At 38.3% G+C, this 17,797-nt stretch overlaps 1 protein-coding gene across 4 annotated transcripts in view; it reads left to right on the top strand.

Annotated features, from left to right (window-relative positions):
* LOC133659735 (MAP7 domain-containing protein 1-like) overlaps positions 1-17,797 on the top strand; it is a 96,195-nt gene that overhangs the window by 28,596 nt on the left and 49,802 nt on the right. For all 4 annotated transcript variants that reach the window (XM_062062398.1, XM_062062396.1, XM_062062395.1 and 1 more), the window contains exon 2: positions 7,842-8,018. In XM_062062398.1, coding sequence (XP_061918382.1) covers positions 7,842-8,018 — 177 coding nt within the window. The remainder of the gene's footprint in view (positions 1-7,841; positions 8,019-17,797) is intronic.

Here is a 17,797-nt window from a genome sequence, read left to right as displayed (position 1 = left end):
TTTGGTGGCAGAGGAATTATGGTGTGGGGTTGTTGTTCAGGAGTTGGGCCTGGCCCCTTAGTTCCAGTGAAAGGAACTTTGAATGCTCCAAGATAGCAAAACATTTTGGACAATTCCATGGGATGGCACTTCAACTTCATATGTGAGTGCAGGCAGGTGGCCAAATACTTTTGGCAATATAGTGTGTGTTGGCCAACATCTAGCCTTGAAGCTGGTATAAGATGTCATCCATCACAAGGTAACATTAACAAGTGGGACACGAACATTAGCAACATTAGCATAGCTATGATAGCTACAGAGCTAAGATACTCACATTGTAACAAGTTAGCCTGTACGCTGGAGAAAAATAGGATGATCAAACTTTCAACTTCCACCTTTGTAACTGACTGATGGGTAGTTGGCAAAGCTCCTTATTTTGGGATGTGTAGCGAAGCCTTTTTTTTATTACATTTTGTATCCTTATTACAAGGCTGTCTTAATGATAGATTTTATATGCCCAGAAAGAGGCTGCATGTTGGAACATTATTAAACATGTTTGTTTTTTTTTTACAAATCTTTACAAGCTCTTAAAATCAGTGTTAAATTTGACAGCCGTTTTTAATTAAGTTTTAAGCATTTGACAAAAAACTATTTTTGTTTTAGTCTTATTAAGCTATCTAAATTGATAAGTGAATAATGTAAACTCACTACACCGGTATGTTTTAGCGCTTTCATAGCAAGATTACTGACAGATATAAGTAAGAACAAATATGTTTTTTACAAGATCTTAAAATCAGTGTTAAATTTGACAGCAGTTTTTAATTAAGTTTTAAGCATTTGAAAAAAACCTATTTTAGTTTTAGTAATAATTTAGCTATCTAAATTGATTAAGTTTTAGTTTAGTTTTATTCAGTGAATAATGTCAACTCACTACACCAGTATGTTTTAGCGCTTTCATAGTGAGTGTACTGACAGATATAAGTCAGAACAAACATGTTTTAAAAAAAAATCTGTACAAGATCTTAAAATTAGTGCTAAATTTGACAGCCATTTTTAATTAAATTTTAAGCATTTGACAAAAAACTATTTTAGTTTTAGTCTAATTTAGCTATCTAAATTGATTAAGTTTTAGTTTAGTTTTATTCAGTGAATAATGTAAACTCACTACACCGGTATGTTTTAGCGCTTTCATGGCGAGTTTACTGACAGATATAAGTAAGAACAAACATGTTTTTTTTTTTAAATCTGTACAAAATCTTAAAATTAGTGTTAAATTTGACAGCAGTTTTTAATTAAGTTTCAAGCATTTGACAAAAAACTATTTTAGTTTTAGTCTAATTTAGCTATCTAAATTGATAAGTGAATAATGTAAACTCACTACACCGGTATGTTTTAGCGCTTTCATAGCGAGATTACTGACAGATATAAGTAAGAACAAATATGCTTTTTACAAGATCTTAAAATCAGTGTTAAATTTGACAGCAGTTTTTAATTAACTTTTAAGCATTTGACAAAAAACTATTTTAGTTTTAGTAATAATTTAGCTATCTAAATTGATTAAGTTTTAGTTTAGTTTTATTCAGTGAATAATGTCAACTCACTACAGCGGTATGTTTTAGTGCTTTCATAGCGAGTGTACTGACAGATAAAAGTCAGAAAAAACATGTTTTTAAAAAAAATCTGTACAAGATCTTAAAATTAGTGTTAAATTTGACAGCAGTTTTTAATTAAGTTTCAAGCAATTGACAAAAAACTATTTTAGTTTTAGTCTAATTTAACTATATAAATTGATTAAGTTTTAGTTTAGTTTTATTCAGTGAATAATGTCAACTCACTACACCGGTATGTTTTAGTGCTTTCATAGCGAGTGTACTGACAGATATAAGTAAGAACTTGATACTACTTTATATTAAAAAAGGCAACAGCGGAGGATGAATGTCTCATAACAAGAAGATAGAGAAAAAGAAGAAGCTTATCGACTACGGTGTCTCCACGGACTACAAAGGCGGAAGCGCGCACATTTTCAGGACTTATGTGGATCCCAAATACACATCAGCAGGTACCAGAAAGTAAGAAAAGTTGCTGAACAAAACGCCAGATAATATGTCTTACCTTATACACGCGCCATAATAATACTCGTATGTTTAATGCGCTGACAATCCATCAAGTGGTGTGGCTTCATAGCTTACCAAAGTCCTACTAAAACCTTTTGATAGATTTTTGAGCACCGTGTGTAATGTTCTATATTTTCAATGGAACATATACAATTTCCGTGTTGTTCACTTGAGTCATATTGCAGTCTACACGTATCTCTTATGTGTGACTGCCATCTTCTGGTCACACTTATCATTTCACCATGTACCAAATAAAATAGCTTTGAGGTCGGTAAGCACACCCAAAATTGATCCGGTGCGCCTTAAAGTCCGAAAAATTGCTTGAAGGCCGTGTGTAATGTTCTATATTGTCAATGTAACATATACAATGTTTGTGTTGTTCACTGGAGTCATATTGCAGTCTACACGTATCACGTATGTGACTGCCATCTACTGGTGACACTTATCATTTCATCATGTACCAAATAAAATAGCTTCGAGGTCGGTAAGAACAACAACAATTATTTCGTACATTAGGCGCACCGTGTTGTAAGGCACACTGTCGAGTTTTGAGAAAATGAAAGGATTTTAAGTGTGCCTTAAAGTCCGAAAAATATGGTAACTTTTCATTCTTTTACCATACTCTGCTTTGCTAGTAAAAGTGGTTCTCTTATTTTTACACTTGCACAACAGCTAGGGAAGTCACTATAAACCACTATTATAGGGGTTATGATGAATATTTCACATGAAAACTGATCTTTTATCACGTTTCCTATTGTGAGATGGAATATGGAATATGGAATGCACTCCCAACAGGTGTAAAAGAAAGTGCATCTCTATCCTCCTTCAAAACCTCACTAAAAGAACACCTCCAGGCAATTTCAACCCTAGACTAACACCCTCCCCCCACCACATCCCACCTCCCCGGATTGTAAATAATCAAATGTATATACTTGTTCTTATGCTTTCTGAGCTCACTATGTTCACTGCTCGCTGTACATATCCTACCAAGTCACACCTACACTGTTACAATGTCCATTTCTCAGATGATATAATTGTTGATGACTGAAGTGCTGATATCAACCCAACCTAACCCCCCCGTCCCAACCCCCTCCGCATCCCACCCCCCAGATTGTAAATAATGTAAATAATTCAATGTATATACTCTGATGATTAACTTGTGTGATGACTGTATTATTCTGATAGTATATATTTGTATCATGAATTGATTAACGTGGACCCCGACTTAAACAAGGTGAAAAACATGTATTTTATCAAAAGAAATGGTATCCTTTTTTACAAGTGATCCCCTCCCAGAGAGTCTGCTGGGAAACATGGCGGGGTTCATAAAGGAAACAATCCACTCATGGTGGTGTTTTCAATTTTATGTGCCAGAAAAAAAGAGATGATATTTTGCAGCAGATAATATGGATGAACTCTAATATTGTAATAGATGGAAAGTAGAGATGCGCGTATAGGCAATTACTTCATCCGCATGACAAAAGTCGTCATCCACCCGCCATCCAACTGAACTAACATTTTATCAAAGCCACAACCGCCCGCCACCCGCTCGTTGTTATATATATAATATAGACCAGGGGTCACACCCTAACAGCAATAATTAGGGCGTGCTGTGATGGTACTGTCTTTATTACCCTCTACATCAGGGGTCACCAACCTTTTTGAAAGCAAGAGCTACTTCTTGGATACTGATTAATGCGAAGGGCTATCAGTTTGATACACACTTCAATAAATTGCCAGAAATAGCCAATTTGCTCAATTTACCTTTAACTCTATGTTATTATTAATAATTAATGATATTTACACTTAATTGAACGGTTTAAAAGAGGAGAAAACACGAAAAAAATTACAATTAAATTTTGAAACATAGTTTATCTTCAATTTCGACTCTTTAAAATTCAAAATTCAACCGAAAAAAAGAAGACAAAAACTTAAAAAAAGAATTTGTGGAACATCATTAGTAATTTTTCCTGATTAAGATTAATTTTAGAATTTTGATGACATATTTTAAATAGGTTAAAATCCAATCTACACTTTGTTAGAATATATAACAAATTGGACCAAGCTATATTTCTAACAAAGACAAATCATTATTTCTTCTAGATTTTCCAGAACAAACATTTTAAAATAAATTCAAAAGACTTTGAAATAAGATTTAAATTTGATTCTACAGATTTTCTAGATTTGCCAGAATAATTTTTTTGAATTTTAATCATAATAAGTTTGAAGAATTATTTCACAAATATTCTTCGTTGAAAAAACAGAAGCTAAAATGAAGAATTAAATTAAAATGTATTTATTATTCTTTACAATAAAAAAAATAAATGTACTTGAACATTGATTTAAATTGTCAGGAAAGAAGAGGAAGGAATTTAAAAGGTAAAAAGGTATATGTGTTTAAAAATCCTAAAATCATTTTTAAGGTTGTATTTTTTCTCTAAAATTGTCTTTCTGAAAGTTATAAGAAGCAAAGTAAAAAAATTGATGAATTTATTTAAACAAGTGAAGACCAAGTCTTGAAAATATTTTCTTGGATTTTCAAATTCTATTTGAGTTTTGTCTCTCTTAGAATTAAAAATGTCGGGCAAAGCGAGACCAGCTTGCTAGTAAATAAATAACATTTAAAAAATAGAGGCAGCTCACTGGTAAGTGCTGCTATTTGAGCTATTTTTAGAACAGGCCAGCGGGCTACTCATCTGGTCCTTACGGGCTACCTGGTGCCCGCGGGCACCGCGTTGGTGACCCCTGATCTACAACATGTACAGACAGCGTGTCAGCCCAGTCACATGTTGTGTGCGGCTTCTGCTTGCACACGTAAGTGACAGCAAGGCATACTTGGTCCACAGCCATACAGGTTACACTGATGGTGGCCGTATAAAACAACTTTAACACTCTTAATATTAGGGATGATACTCGAAACCGGTTTTCCCGGTTGTTTGATAAGAAAAGAACCGAGTCCTCTGACTCGAATCCCTTTTTGAGAACCGGTACCTGTTATCGAGACCACTATAGTAAAGGAAAAGAGTTGATTCTTTATTCGAATCCCGTCCCGACCAGAAATGCTCCGTGGGACATCACAAGAAATGACGTCAAGTAGCTCAGTCATTAGGCGCAGATAGCGAAAGCAGGAAAACAATGGACGGGAAAAAGCGCTCCAAGGTGTAATAAAGTTCAAAACAAAAGCTATAATCCATCGAATAACTTTACTGAGAGATTTGAGCAGACTACAAACACATGACCAATACTTTTACCACCAACCGGAAACATAGCAACCAGGCTAGCACCGCACCTCCTTTACGGCAGCTGTCGCAACCTTCTTAAAACAACCGCAGCACATACATATATATACAACACCGCAGCACATACATATATATACAACACTGCAGCACATACATATATATACAACACTGCAGCACATACATATATATACAACACTGCAGCACATACATATATATACAACATATATGACACCGCAGCACATACATATATATACAACATATATGACACCGCAGCACATACATATATATACAACATATATGACACCGCAGCACATACATATATATACAACATATATGACACCGCAGCACATACATATATATACAACATATATGACACCGCAGCACATACATATATATACAACATATATGACACCGCAGCACATACATATATATACAACATATATGACACCGCAGCACATACATATATATACAACATATATGACACTGCAGCACATACATATATATACAACATATATGACACCGCAGCACATACATATATATACAACATATATGACACTGCAGCACATACATATATATACAACATATATGACACCGCAGCACATACATATATATACAACACTGCAGCACATACATATATATACAACACATCTCCCTTTTTTAACTTTTGTTTTTCTTTCCTTGTAAACGTTACAAAATCACACTGTATATGTGTTGTCTGTCTAATTATAAATAATGCAGACGAGGCGTGTTGGCTGAGTTCTTGACGTTTACTTTCACAGCGTGGCAACATGCAACACTTTTCGGGGCTACCGCGCATGCTCGTCACTCCCGTTGCATGCTGGGTAGTGTAGTTGTTATATTCTCTAGCTCATAACATTTTTCCCCCTATAAAGAAATAATGTTAACTCAATAAAGTGTATTTCTTTTTTTAGCTTTAACTTTTCATTTTTTAGCATTGTAACCACATTTGCAAACAACTTTTCTCTTCATAGAATTTTCTTTCAATAAAGAAATAAAGTGCAAAAATGTCAAAGCATCATAACAAACAGTTATGTTCCAATAGCAGCAGAAGTGCACTTTTTGGAGAGCTGTATTATTTTCAGTTTTGTGCCCAAGGGACTGATTTTATTTAACACTATATTATTATTTATACACCTATAGTGATCACAGAGACAGCTTGTTTTTGTGTTACTGTATATATTTGTTTCTCTGAAAAATCCCACTTAATATACTTTGGGTAACAACAGTCAATATTTATTTTATTTTTTTTTAGGTGGGTAACAGTCAATATTTATTTATTTATTAGATTTTATTTTTTTATTATATAATAAAAGTGAGTTTTTGTTAAACCAAATATTGTGTGTTTTTTTCCATATACAACAACCTATCTGGACTCCATAAGAGAATCCATAAGGAATCGGTTCGATAAGAGGATTCGATAATAGGCTCCAACTCGATAATTCCTTATCAAACATCATCCCTACTTAATATGCGCCACACTGTGAACCCACACCTAACAAGAATGACAAACACATTTCGGGAGAACATCCGCATCGTGAGACAACATAAACACAACACAACAAATACCCAGAACACCTTGCAGTCCTAACTCTTCCTGGCTGAAATATACACCGCCGCTACCACCAAACCCCGCCCCCCCTACACTGCGCCCCCCCCTCCGTGCGTCGGTTGAGGTGTAAATGAGTGTGGATGGGGGAGGGAGGGTTTTCTTGGGTTGATGCACTAAAGGTAAGTGTATCTTGTGTCTTTTTTTATGTTGTTTAAAATAAAATAAAATAAAAAATAAATAAATACAACTTATTGGGGTGTTACCATTTAGTGGTCAATTGTACGGAATATGTACTGTACTGTGCAATCTACTAATAAAAGTTTCAATCAATCAATGAGATGTCACGAGGTCCACTATACGCTCATAGCTCCTTGAGTGTGCCATGCAAAAGTGTGTAGTCGGCACAAAAGCCATACCGGAGTTGCACAGCGGTCTTCTTGCCTGCTATTGGTTGCAAGTTGTTGAATAGCACAGTGACGGTGTAGTAAATCTTCACTGTCAGCCTCCTACTGTCCGCGCCCGCAATCATTTACAGCGTGTTGCCGCAGTGTTTATCCTGCGAGACTATGTGGGACAAAGCGGGCCCCAGAATGGGAGCGCAGGGCCAGACAGTGCAGAGTGAACAAAGCCAAGTGTCCCCTCCTGCCGGGGGCCTTTGTCGGGCCCGTCTAAGCCGGCCCAAACTAATGTTTGAGTTGGACATTGAAGTACGAGCAGCCTGCCTAACAGTGAGTCACGGTCCTGACTGACAAGACAGCCCCATGAAGTCTAAAACTTCTGTGTGAAGATAGCGAGCATTCTTCTGGTCACCTAGTTTCTCCCAGAGCTGATGTCATCCTCGGTTCAGCACTGAGTGGAATGAGGCCTGACTGGTTGAGTTCTCTATCCGTGCTTTCGTTTACTAAATGTTTTTTCTTCCGTGCCGTTCTGTTGGACCAGCTCCCCGTGAAGTGCTGAAGCGGAAGACGAGCAGGCCTGAGCCGGAGGGGGCGAGCAGTCCCCAGAAGAGCGCCCAGAGGATGGAGTCGCCGGGCAGGAAGGAGGCGGAGCGGAGACTGACCAAAGCTGACGTGATCCCGGGGTCGCCCGCCTCACCCGCCTTGAGATCGAAAAGAGGTAAAGTTTCTCCGGTTCTCTGAAAGTCATAATGGACTGAGCCGAGGTTTGATGATGCTGGCTATTAACTGTGCACTCTGCTGGAGTTCAGCTCAGCTCTCTCCAGGCAAAGGTAATGCTCTCGTGAGGGAATAAATAAGTGGCCGCATTGCGTTGGCTTTCAGACCTGCAGCCAGATCTGATAGCGCCGCCATAGCTGCCACAGAAAGCATCTTGACGTAGCGATGCCGGTCAAATGTACAAAAGCAGGGAAGTTGTCACCTTGTGTAAATGATCAATAAAAACAGAATACAATGATCTGCAAATCCTTTTCAACTTATATTCAATTCTGCAAAGACAAGATATTTAACTTTCAAACTGGAAAACTTGATGTTATTTTTTGCAAATATTAGCTCATTTGGAATTTTGATGCCTGCAACATGTTTCAAAAAAGCTGGCACGAGTGGCAAAAAAGAGTGAGAAAGTTGAGGAATGCTCATCAAAGACTTATTTGGAACATCCCACATGTGAACAGGCTAATTGGGAACAGGTGGGTGCCATGATTGGGTATAAAAGTAGATTCCATGAAATGCTCAGTCGTTCACAAACAAGGATGGGGCGAGGGTCACCACTTTGTCAACAAATGCCTGAGCAAATTGTTGAACAGTTTAAGAACAACATTTCTCAAGCAGCTATTGCAAGGAATTCAAGGATTTCACCATCTAGATTTCATCCAGACAATCTGGAGAAATCACTGCACGTAAGCGATGATATTACGGACCTTCGATCCTTCAGGCGGTACTGCATCAAGAAGCGACATCAGTGTGTAAAGGATATCACCACATGGCTCAGGATAACTTCAGAAAACCACTGTCAGTAACTACAGTTGGTCGCTACATCTGTAAGTGCAAGTTAAAACTCTACTATGCAAAGCCAAAGCCATTTATCAACAACACCCAGAAACACCGCTGGCTTCGCCGAGCCTGAGCTCATCTAAGATGGACTGATGCAAAGTGGAAAAGTGTTCTGTGGTCTGACGAGTCCACATTTTAAATTGTTTTTGGAAACTGTGGACGTCGTGTCCTCCGGACCAAAGACTAAAAGAACCATCCGGATTGTTCTAGGCGCAAAGTGTAAAAGGCAGCATGTGTGATGGTATGGGGGTGTATTAGTGGCCAAGACATGGGTAACTTACACATCTGTGAAGGCACCATTAATGCTGAAAGGTACATACAGCTTTTGGAGCAACATGTGTTGCCATCCAAGCAACGTTACCATGGACGCCCCTGCTTATTTCAGCAAGACAATGCCAAGCCACGTGTTACATCAACGTGGCTTCATAGTAAAAGAGTGCGGGTACTAGACTGGCCTGCCTGTAGTCCAGACCTGTCTCCCATTGAAAATGTGTGGTGCATTATGAAGCCTAAAATAGCAGAAGGGAGACCCCCGGACTGTTGAACAACTTAAGCTGTACATCAAGCAAGAATGGGAAAGAATTCCACTTCAAAAATGTGTCTCCTCACTTTCCAAACGTTCACTAAGTGTTGTTAAAAGGAAAGGCCATGTAACACAGTGGTGAACATGCCTCTGTGACAACTTTTTTGCAATGTGTTGCTGCCATTAAATTCTAAGATAATGATTATTTGCAAAAAAAAAAGGTTTCTCAGTGTGAACATGAAATATGTTGTCTTTGCAGTCTATTCCATTGAATAGAAGTTGAAAAGATTGTGTTGAAAACATTTTCTGGGCTCACAAAAATATGCTGAAATAATATGTAATAATATGTATATTTTTGATTTATTTTGTCAGGAAAACAACGTTAGAACGACTGCAATTGCATGCCACACGTCTTTAGTGTCCAACATGGCGCCTGACATTTAGTTGTCCATACTCTCTCTATACCAACTCTGACCTCAACACCCGCCCTGCCCCCTAAAACCTTAACACCCCCCCCCCTCCCCCACGCCCTGAAAACACAGTTTGGCAAAAAAAAGTAAACATGATTTTACTCAACAGAACAGCAACAATTCAAAATATCCATTAAAAAAAATAATGTTGTTTGTCAATACATCTACTTTGTGACGGGCGCACGCACGTCTGTGCCAGTGTGACAGACATACTTGCCAACCTGGAGACCTCCCAATTTGGGCGATTGAGGGGGTGGGGGGTGGGTGGGGTCGGGGGATGAGGATGGGGGCCGGGGGGCAGTGTTATGGGGGAGGAGTATATTTATAGCTAGAATTCACTGAAATTAAAATATGTCTTATATATATACACTAGGGGTGTAACGGTACGTGTATTTGTATCGAACTGTTTCGGTACGGGGGGTTCGGTTCGGTTCGGAGGTGTACCGAACGAGTTTCCACACGGACATATTAAGTAGCGTAACGCACGTTGTGTAAACAATGCACACCGAGGCACAACACACGGCATGCTAGCAGCTAACGGGCTAGGATAGACTGACCATACGTCCTCTTTTCACCGGACATGTCCTCTTTTGCGGAGCTGTCAGGGCGGACTTTCTTAAATGCCTCAAATGTCCGGCATTTGGAGTTAGGGTTGCGTGTATTTTCAATGTACGTTCAGGGTTAAGAAGGGGTTAAAAACAAAACAAACAGCAGCATTGGTGAGGGAGGGGCAGAGAGAGAGAGAGAGAGAGAGAGTTATGATAAACGCGCATCTGCTTTTTATCCATAGATTTATCACATTTAATTTGTTATTATCTATAGCAGGGGTGTCAAAAGTGTGCCCACATTTGCGGCCCACAGCTAATGTTTTAAAGGCCCACGGCACATTCTAAAAATACTATTATAATAAACAAAAACATTACAAAAGTGAAATAAAAAAGCTTAAAGGTTAAATGTAATTTAGAAAAAGTTGCAATGTTGACTAATAAAACAAAGCTGTTTAAACTGTCATTGCTCAAAACATAATATTGAATCAAAATCAATGTTATTATGAATTATTGACCTATCCAAGGTTCCCATTACTTCACATCAAATATTACACTAAGAAAAATATTTTTGGTGGAAGATTTTGCAAATTTGGTAAATAAATAACCCAAAAATGTATATTTTGTTGTTTTCTTACTGTACCGAAAATGAACCGAACCGTGGCCTCTAAACCGAGGTACGTACCGAACCCACATTTTTGTGCACCGTTACACCCCTACTGTGCCATTAGCTCAGTAGTTAGGACGCTGGCCTCTCACACCAAGGTTTGCGCCCTACATGGAGCAGAAGGTAAAAAGGAGAGGGAGAGAGAATACAACCGCTACACAAAGCAGCGTTGTCTGTGATTGACAGCTATGAACATCAATTATTGCATTCCGCCTTCAAAATCGGGGGCCCCTGATTGGGTGGGGAGCCCAGGTAAACCCGTGCATTAAGGCGGCCATGTATCCACACATCTGTCACTAATAATTCCGTAACAGGAATCACATTTTGTGATGCCCAGAACCAGGACCTTGAACCCCTTTAGGAACTACTAGACTTGAAGAATCATGTATGAAGGTTTGAGGAATGTCAGCTGCTTTTCTTCTCCGTAGCCTTTTGTCCGCTAATCCATTTGTCGTGGTCTTGGACCGGCTCGAGGTGCTTTCTCGTCTGTTTTGGAGAAATAAACTAGTGGAATTCTCCCGATGCATCCTAAAATGACCTCCTTGTCCCGGTTAATTGTGCAGTCTCCTGAGGAGTTTGAAGGGGGAGCACTGCAGCCCTCTTCATTAGGCACAATGAATAGTCAGCCTATTAGCAGGAAGACATTGTTGTTGTGCTCCCATTTCTTGCTGAGGGAAAGTTATTATTCTATTCAGATAACCTCTCATTGTATTCTCACACTGCAAAAAGTCAGTGTTCAAAAACAAGAACAAAAAAAATACAAAAATGAGGGTTATTTTATTTGAACTAAGCAAAATTATCTGCCAATAGAACAAAAAATTTGGCTTGTCAAGACTTTCCAAAACAAGTCAAATTAGCTAACCTCAATGAACCCAAAAATACATTAAAGGCCTACTGAAAGCCACTACTAGCGACCACGCAGTCTGATAGTTTATATATCAATGATGACATCTTAACATTGCAACACATGCCAATACGGCCGCGTTAACTTATAAAGTGACATTTTACATTTCCCGCTAAACTTCCGGTTGAAAACGTCTATGTATGATGACGTATGCGCGTGACGTCACGACGGCAACGGAAGTATTGGTACCCAATGTGTCACCATACAAACTGCTCGGTTTTCATCGAACAATTCCACAGTATTCTGGACATCTGTGTTGGTGAATCTTTTGCAATTTGTTTAATGAACAATGGAGACTGCAAAGAAGAAAGTTGTAGGTGGGATCAGTGTATTAGCGGCTGGCTGCAGCAACACAACAAGGAGTACTTACTTGGATAGCAGACGCGCTATCCGATGCTAGCCGCCACCGCATCTGTGATCGGGTGAAGTCCTTCGTCGCGCCGTCGATCGCTGGAATGCAGGTGAGCACGGGTGTTGATGAGCAGATGAGGGCTGGCTGGCGTAGGTGGAGCGCTAATGTTTTATCATAGCTCTGTGAGGTCCGGTTGCTAAGTTGCTAAGTTAGCTTCAGCATCGTTAGCAACAGCATTGTTAAGCTTTGCCAGGCTGAGAATTATTAACCGTGTATTTACATGTCCATGGTTTAATAGTATTGTTGATCTTCTGTCTATCCTTCCAGTCAGGGATTTATTTATCTTGTTTCTATCGGCATTGGAGCCAGATGCTATCACGTTAGCTCAGTAGCTAAAGAGCTTCGCTGATGTATTGTCGTGGAGATAAAAGTCACTGTGAATGTCCATTTCGCGTTCTCGACTCTCATTTTCAAGAGGATATAGTATCCCAGGTGGCTTAAAATACAAATCCATGATCCACAATAGAAAAAGGAGAGAGTGTGGAATCCAATGAGCCAGATTGTACCTAAGTTACGGTCAGAGCGAAAAAAGATACACCCTGCACTGCCTCTCGTTCTTCACTCTAATGTTCCTCATCCACAAATCTTTCATCCTCGCTCAAATTAATGGGGTAATCATCACTTTGTCGCTCCGAATCTCTCTCGCTCCATTGTAAACAACGGGGAATTGTGAGGAATACTAGCTCCTGTGACGTCACGCTACTTCCGCTACAGGCAAGGCTTTTTTTTTATCAGCGAGCAAAAGTTGCGAACTTTATCGTCGTTGTTCTATACTAAATCCTTTCAGCAAAAATATGGCAATATCGCGAAATGATCAAGTATGACACATAGAATGGATCTGCTATTCCCGTTTAAATTTAAAAAAATCATTTCAGTAGGCCTTTCAAATAAGTATATTCTCACTAATAACAAGTGCACTTTTCTTGGTAAAAAAAAAAGGAGACCTTTTTGCTCAATATGTTGAAAAATATTCTTAAATGAAGTAAATGCTAGTGCCATTATCTTGACATAATGATATGCACTCGGCATTACATTTCTTGAAAGCAGCAAACTTATACTAAAAACTAGTTTATTGTTCTTAATGGAAAGACAACAAGGCAAACGCTTGTTACTCTCGGGGTCTCCTAGCCGCTCAGGCAAATCATATGCTCTAAAAATGCATTTTTCCATGGATAACATGACATCATCGCGCCAAGTGCGTGCTCTTTCAGTCAATTAGTGCGCATATATACAGTACATATATAATTTTTTTTTATTGTAATTTTGAAGAATTTATCTGAATGTGCATGAACTATTTCTGTTCAAAATTGTTTGAAATGTCACATGTTAAATGTTTAAATAAATAAAAGTCCATTTGGCTGTCATCTGTTTTAATTATGAGACACATTTGTGTCAAAATCATGATTTTTTTTTTTCATGCTAGAAGTAAGAAATTATTACCGTATTTTTCGGACTATAAGTCGCAGATTTTTTTCATAGTTTGGCCGGGGGTGCGACTTATACTCAGGAGCGACTTATGTGTGAAATTATTAACACATTAGCGTCAAATATCAAATAATATTATTGATGTCATTGACGTAAGAGACTAGACGTATAAGATTTCATGGGATTTAGCGATTAGGAGTGACAGATTGTTTGGTAAAGGTATAGCATGTTCTATATGTTATAGTTATTTGAATGACTCTTACCATAATATGTTACGTTAACATAGCAGTTGGTTATTTATGCCTCATATAACGTACACTTATTCAGCCTGTTGTTCACTATTCTTTAGACATTTTAAATTGCCTTTCAAATGTCTATTCTTGCTGTTGGCTTTTATCAAATACATTTCCCCCAAAAATGCGACTTATACTCCAGTGCGACTTATATATGTTTTTTTCCTTCTTTATTATGCATTTTCGGCCGGTGCGACTTATACTCCGGAGCGACTTATACTCCGAAAAATATGGTACTTTAAAAAAGTAGTTTTTATACCGTAATTTCCAGACTATAAGCCGCTACTTTTTCCCCTCGTTCTGGTCCCTGCGGCTTATACAAGGGTGCGGCTTATTTACGGCCTGTTCTTCTCCGACACCGCCGAAGAGGATTTGGGTGGTTTTAGTACGCAGGAGGAAGACGATGACACAATGATTAAAGACTGACTTTTCATATACCGGTAGGCTGGTTATTTTGATAACGTACAGGCGAGCACTTTGTATTATTTGTACTCTGCACGAATGCTGTTCGCCATGTCAAAGATGTGAAAGTTTGATTGAAAGATTTATTGTTAATAAATGGGACGCTTTGCGTTCCCAAACAGTCATCTCTGTCCCGACAATCCCCTCCGTGGTAGCAGGAACCCCTATATACTACGCTAATTACACTATATACTACGCTAATTACACATCCAAACCCTGCGGCTTATAGTCGGGTGCGGCTTATAGTCCGGAAATTACTGTACTTGTGAGTGTTGATGACACAGCTTTGCAACAGTTGATATTCTAGTTTTAAGCATGTTTTACTCAATATAGCTCATAACATCTCAGCAACAAGCTGTAATATCTTACTGACATCATTTAGGACCAAAACCCTTAAAACAAGTAAAACACTCTAACATCAAATCTGCTTAGTGAGAAGAATTATAATATTAGACAGAAAATAAGCAAATATCACCCTTATTTGACATATTTCATCTTACTTAGATGTCAGTTTTTGCAGTGCAAGAATTAAGACTCTTTTGGTCCAATGAAATACCACAAAACAACGCACAATGTCTTCCCACTTCCTACCAGAGATGTGCTCCAACAAAACTATGACAATACCAAAGTGAGACCTCCAGATCGTTGTGTGCACGTGAGGTCATGATGTCACTCGGAACAAGACGGCGCACGTGCAGCTTTCCACAGTCCTATAAATATCAAAGTGGGTCAGGGGTATTTTTCTTTTCTTTTCTCAGGACGGCTGTGTGGCATATTGCTTACAGTTCACACCTCCCCCTGGTAGATGGAGGGTGCAGATGTTGTTGATGTGAAGCATCTGGCCACAACTGACTGAGATATAGGCGGGGGTAATCCCACTAAGGGAGAAACAGCCTCGGGTATTCTAATAAAGCACTAAGTTGCACGTGAATGCTGCTGGCTTGTGTATAGTTTTATATTGTTTTACGTCGTCATCTGATAGAGTAAAAGTACATTACAGGGATGTGAGCACCCTTGCAGGAAAAAAAGAGGAACATTGGGAAGAAGAGGAACATTTTGATACATTTTTAAAAATCAAGACTACATTTCCTGCAATTGTCTGCATTTCTACACTACATTTGACCTTTAGATGTGTTGTCATCTACCAACCTCTTTTGGCTGGCTTTTTGACACCTGCATGTCTCATGTAATGTAGCACACAATTGGTTTTTTTAAGTAGCGTGTTTTTTGGAGTATCATTTGCTCCGGCCGAAAATGCATAATAAAGAAGGAAAAAAACATATATAAGTCGCATTTTGGGGGGAAATTTATTAGATAAAAGTCAACAGCAAGAATAGACATTTGAAAGGCAATTTAAAATGTCTAAAGAATAGTGAACAACAGGCTGAATAAGTGTACGTTATATGAGGCATAAATAACCAACTGCTATGTTAACGTAGCATATTATGGTAAGAGTCATTCAAATAACTATAACATATAGAACATGCTATATGTTTACCAAACAATCTGTCACTCCTAATCGCTAAATCCCATGAAATCTTATACGTCTAGTCCAGGGGTCGGCAACCCAAAATGTTGAAAGAGCCATATTGGACCAAAAATACAAAAACAAATCTGTCTGGAGCCGCAACAAATTAAAAGCCATATTACATACAGATAGTGTGTCATGAGATATACATTGAATTGAGATGACTTAAAGTAAACTAAATGAGCTCAAATATAGCTACAAATGAGGCATAATGATGCAATATGTACATATAGCTAGCCTAAATAGCATGTTAGCATCCATTAGCTTGCAGTCATGCAGTGACCAAATATGTCTGATTAGCACTCCACACAAGTCAATAACATCAACAAAACTCACCTTTGTGCACTCATGCACAACGTTAAAAGTTTGGTGGACAAAATGAGACGGAAAAAGAAGTGGGATAAAACACGTCCTAGAAAGTCGGAGAAAGTTATACATGTTAACAAACTATACGGTGAGTTCAAGGACCGTTAAAATGGCGCTCGCCAAATACTCAAATCAGTGAAGCATGTTTAATATAAACAGTGTGCTTTATAACAATTAGCGTCATGTTTGTCCTCCTACTGAAACCATATTAAAACAAACAAAAAAATGTTTCCTCATGTTTTTCCATTTTTCATACATTTTTAAAAAAGCTCCAGAGAGCCACTAGGGCGGCGCTAAAGAGCCACATGCGGTTGCCGACCCCTGGACTAGTCTCTTACGTGAATGAGCTAAATAATATTATTTGATATTTTACAGTAATGTGTTAATAATTACACACATAAGTCGCTCCTGAGTATAAGTCGCACCCCCGGCCAAACTATGAAGAAAACTGCAACTCATAGTCCGAAAAATCCGGTACATAATTTACAGAGCCTTCTCTGTTGCGGGCCCCAAACTCTGGAAGCATCTCCCTCTCCATGTGAGTCAGGCCCCTTCTTCGGCTACTTTTAAGAACCTTCTTAAAACACATTTTTATTCACTGACTTTTAACCCAGCATGAGACTTTAAACTGTTTTTAACTTTTTTCAATGTTTTTAACTGATTTTTTTCTAAAAAAATTGTTCTTAGGATCATTTGTATTTACTTTTTCAATGTGTATTTTACTTCTGTTTTAAATGTTATTTTTTAGTCTGTCCTTTGCCTCTACTTCGTTGTGGTGTACAGCCCTTTGTTCTTCAACTGTGCTTGTTTTTAAATGGCTTTATAAATAAAGTTGGTATGGTATGGTATGGTACTAACATTACTACCAGTGAAAATGTATGCATGCAAAAAACTAAAAAAATGTTCCTAATTTAGCAACTCTATTCTTTATCCACGTCAAACCCAGATTCCGATCTAACAAAGGTCTTAACTCATTCTCCTTCTATGCCACACCAATGTGGAATGCACTCCCAACAGGTGTAAAAGAAAGTGCATCTCTATCCTCCTTCAAAACCTCACTAAAAGAACACCTCCAGTCAACTACAACCCTAGACTAACACCCTCCCCCCACCACATCCCACCTCCCCGGATTGTAAATAATCAAATGTATATACTTGTTCTTCTGCTTTCTGAGCTCACTATGTTCACTGCTCGCTGTACATATCCTATGAAGTGAGACATTAATGTTTATTTTCATTTCTTGTTTCTTTTTATTATTCTATTATTATTATTATTATTGTTTTTGTTATTC

The sequence above is a fragment of the Entelurus aequoreus genome, linkage group LG11 (assembly GCF_033978785.1).
Source record: "Entelurus aequoreus isolate RoL-2023_Sb linkage group LG11, RoL_Eaeq_v1.1, whole genome shotgun sequence".
Classification (NCBI taxonomy): domain Eukaryota; kingdom Metazoa; phylum Chordata; class Actinopteri; order Syngnathiformes; family Syngnathidae; genus Entelurus; species Entelurus aequoreus.
The sequence above is the reverse complement of the archived record's forward strand: the minus strand, read 5'-3'. Positions and strand labels throughout refer to the sequence as shown.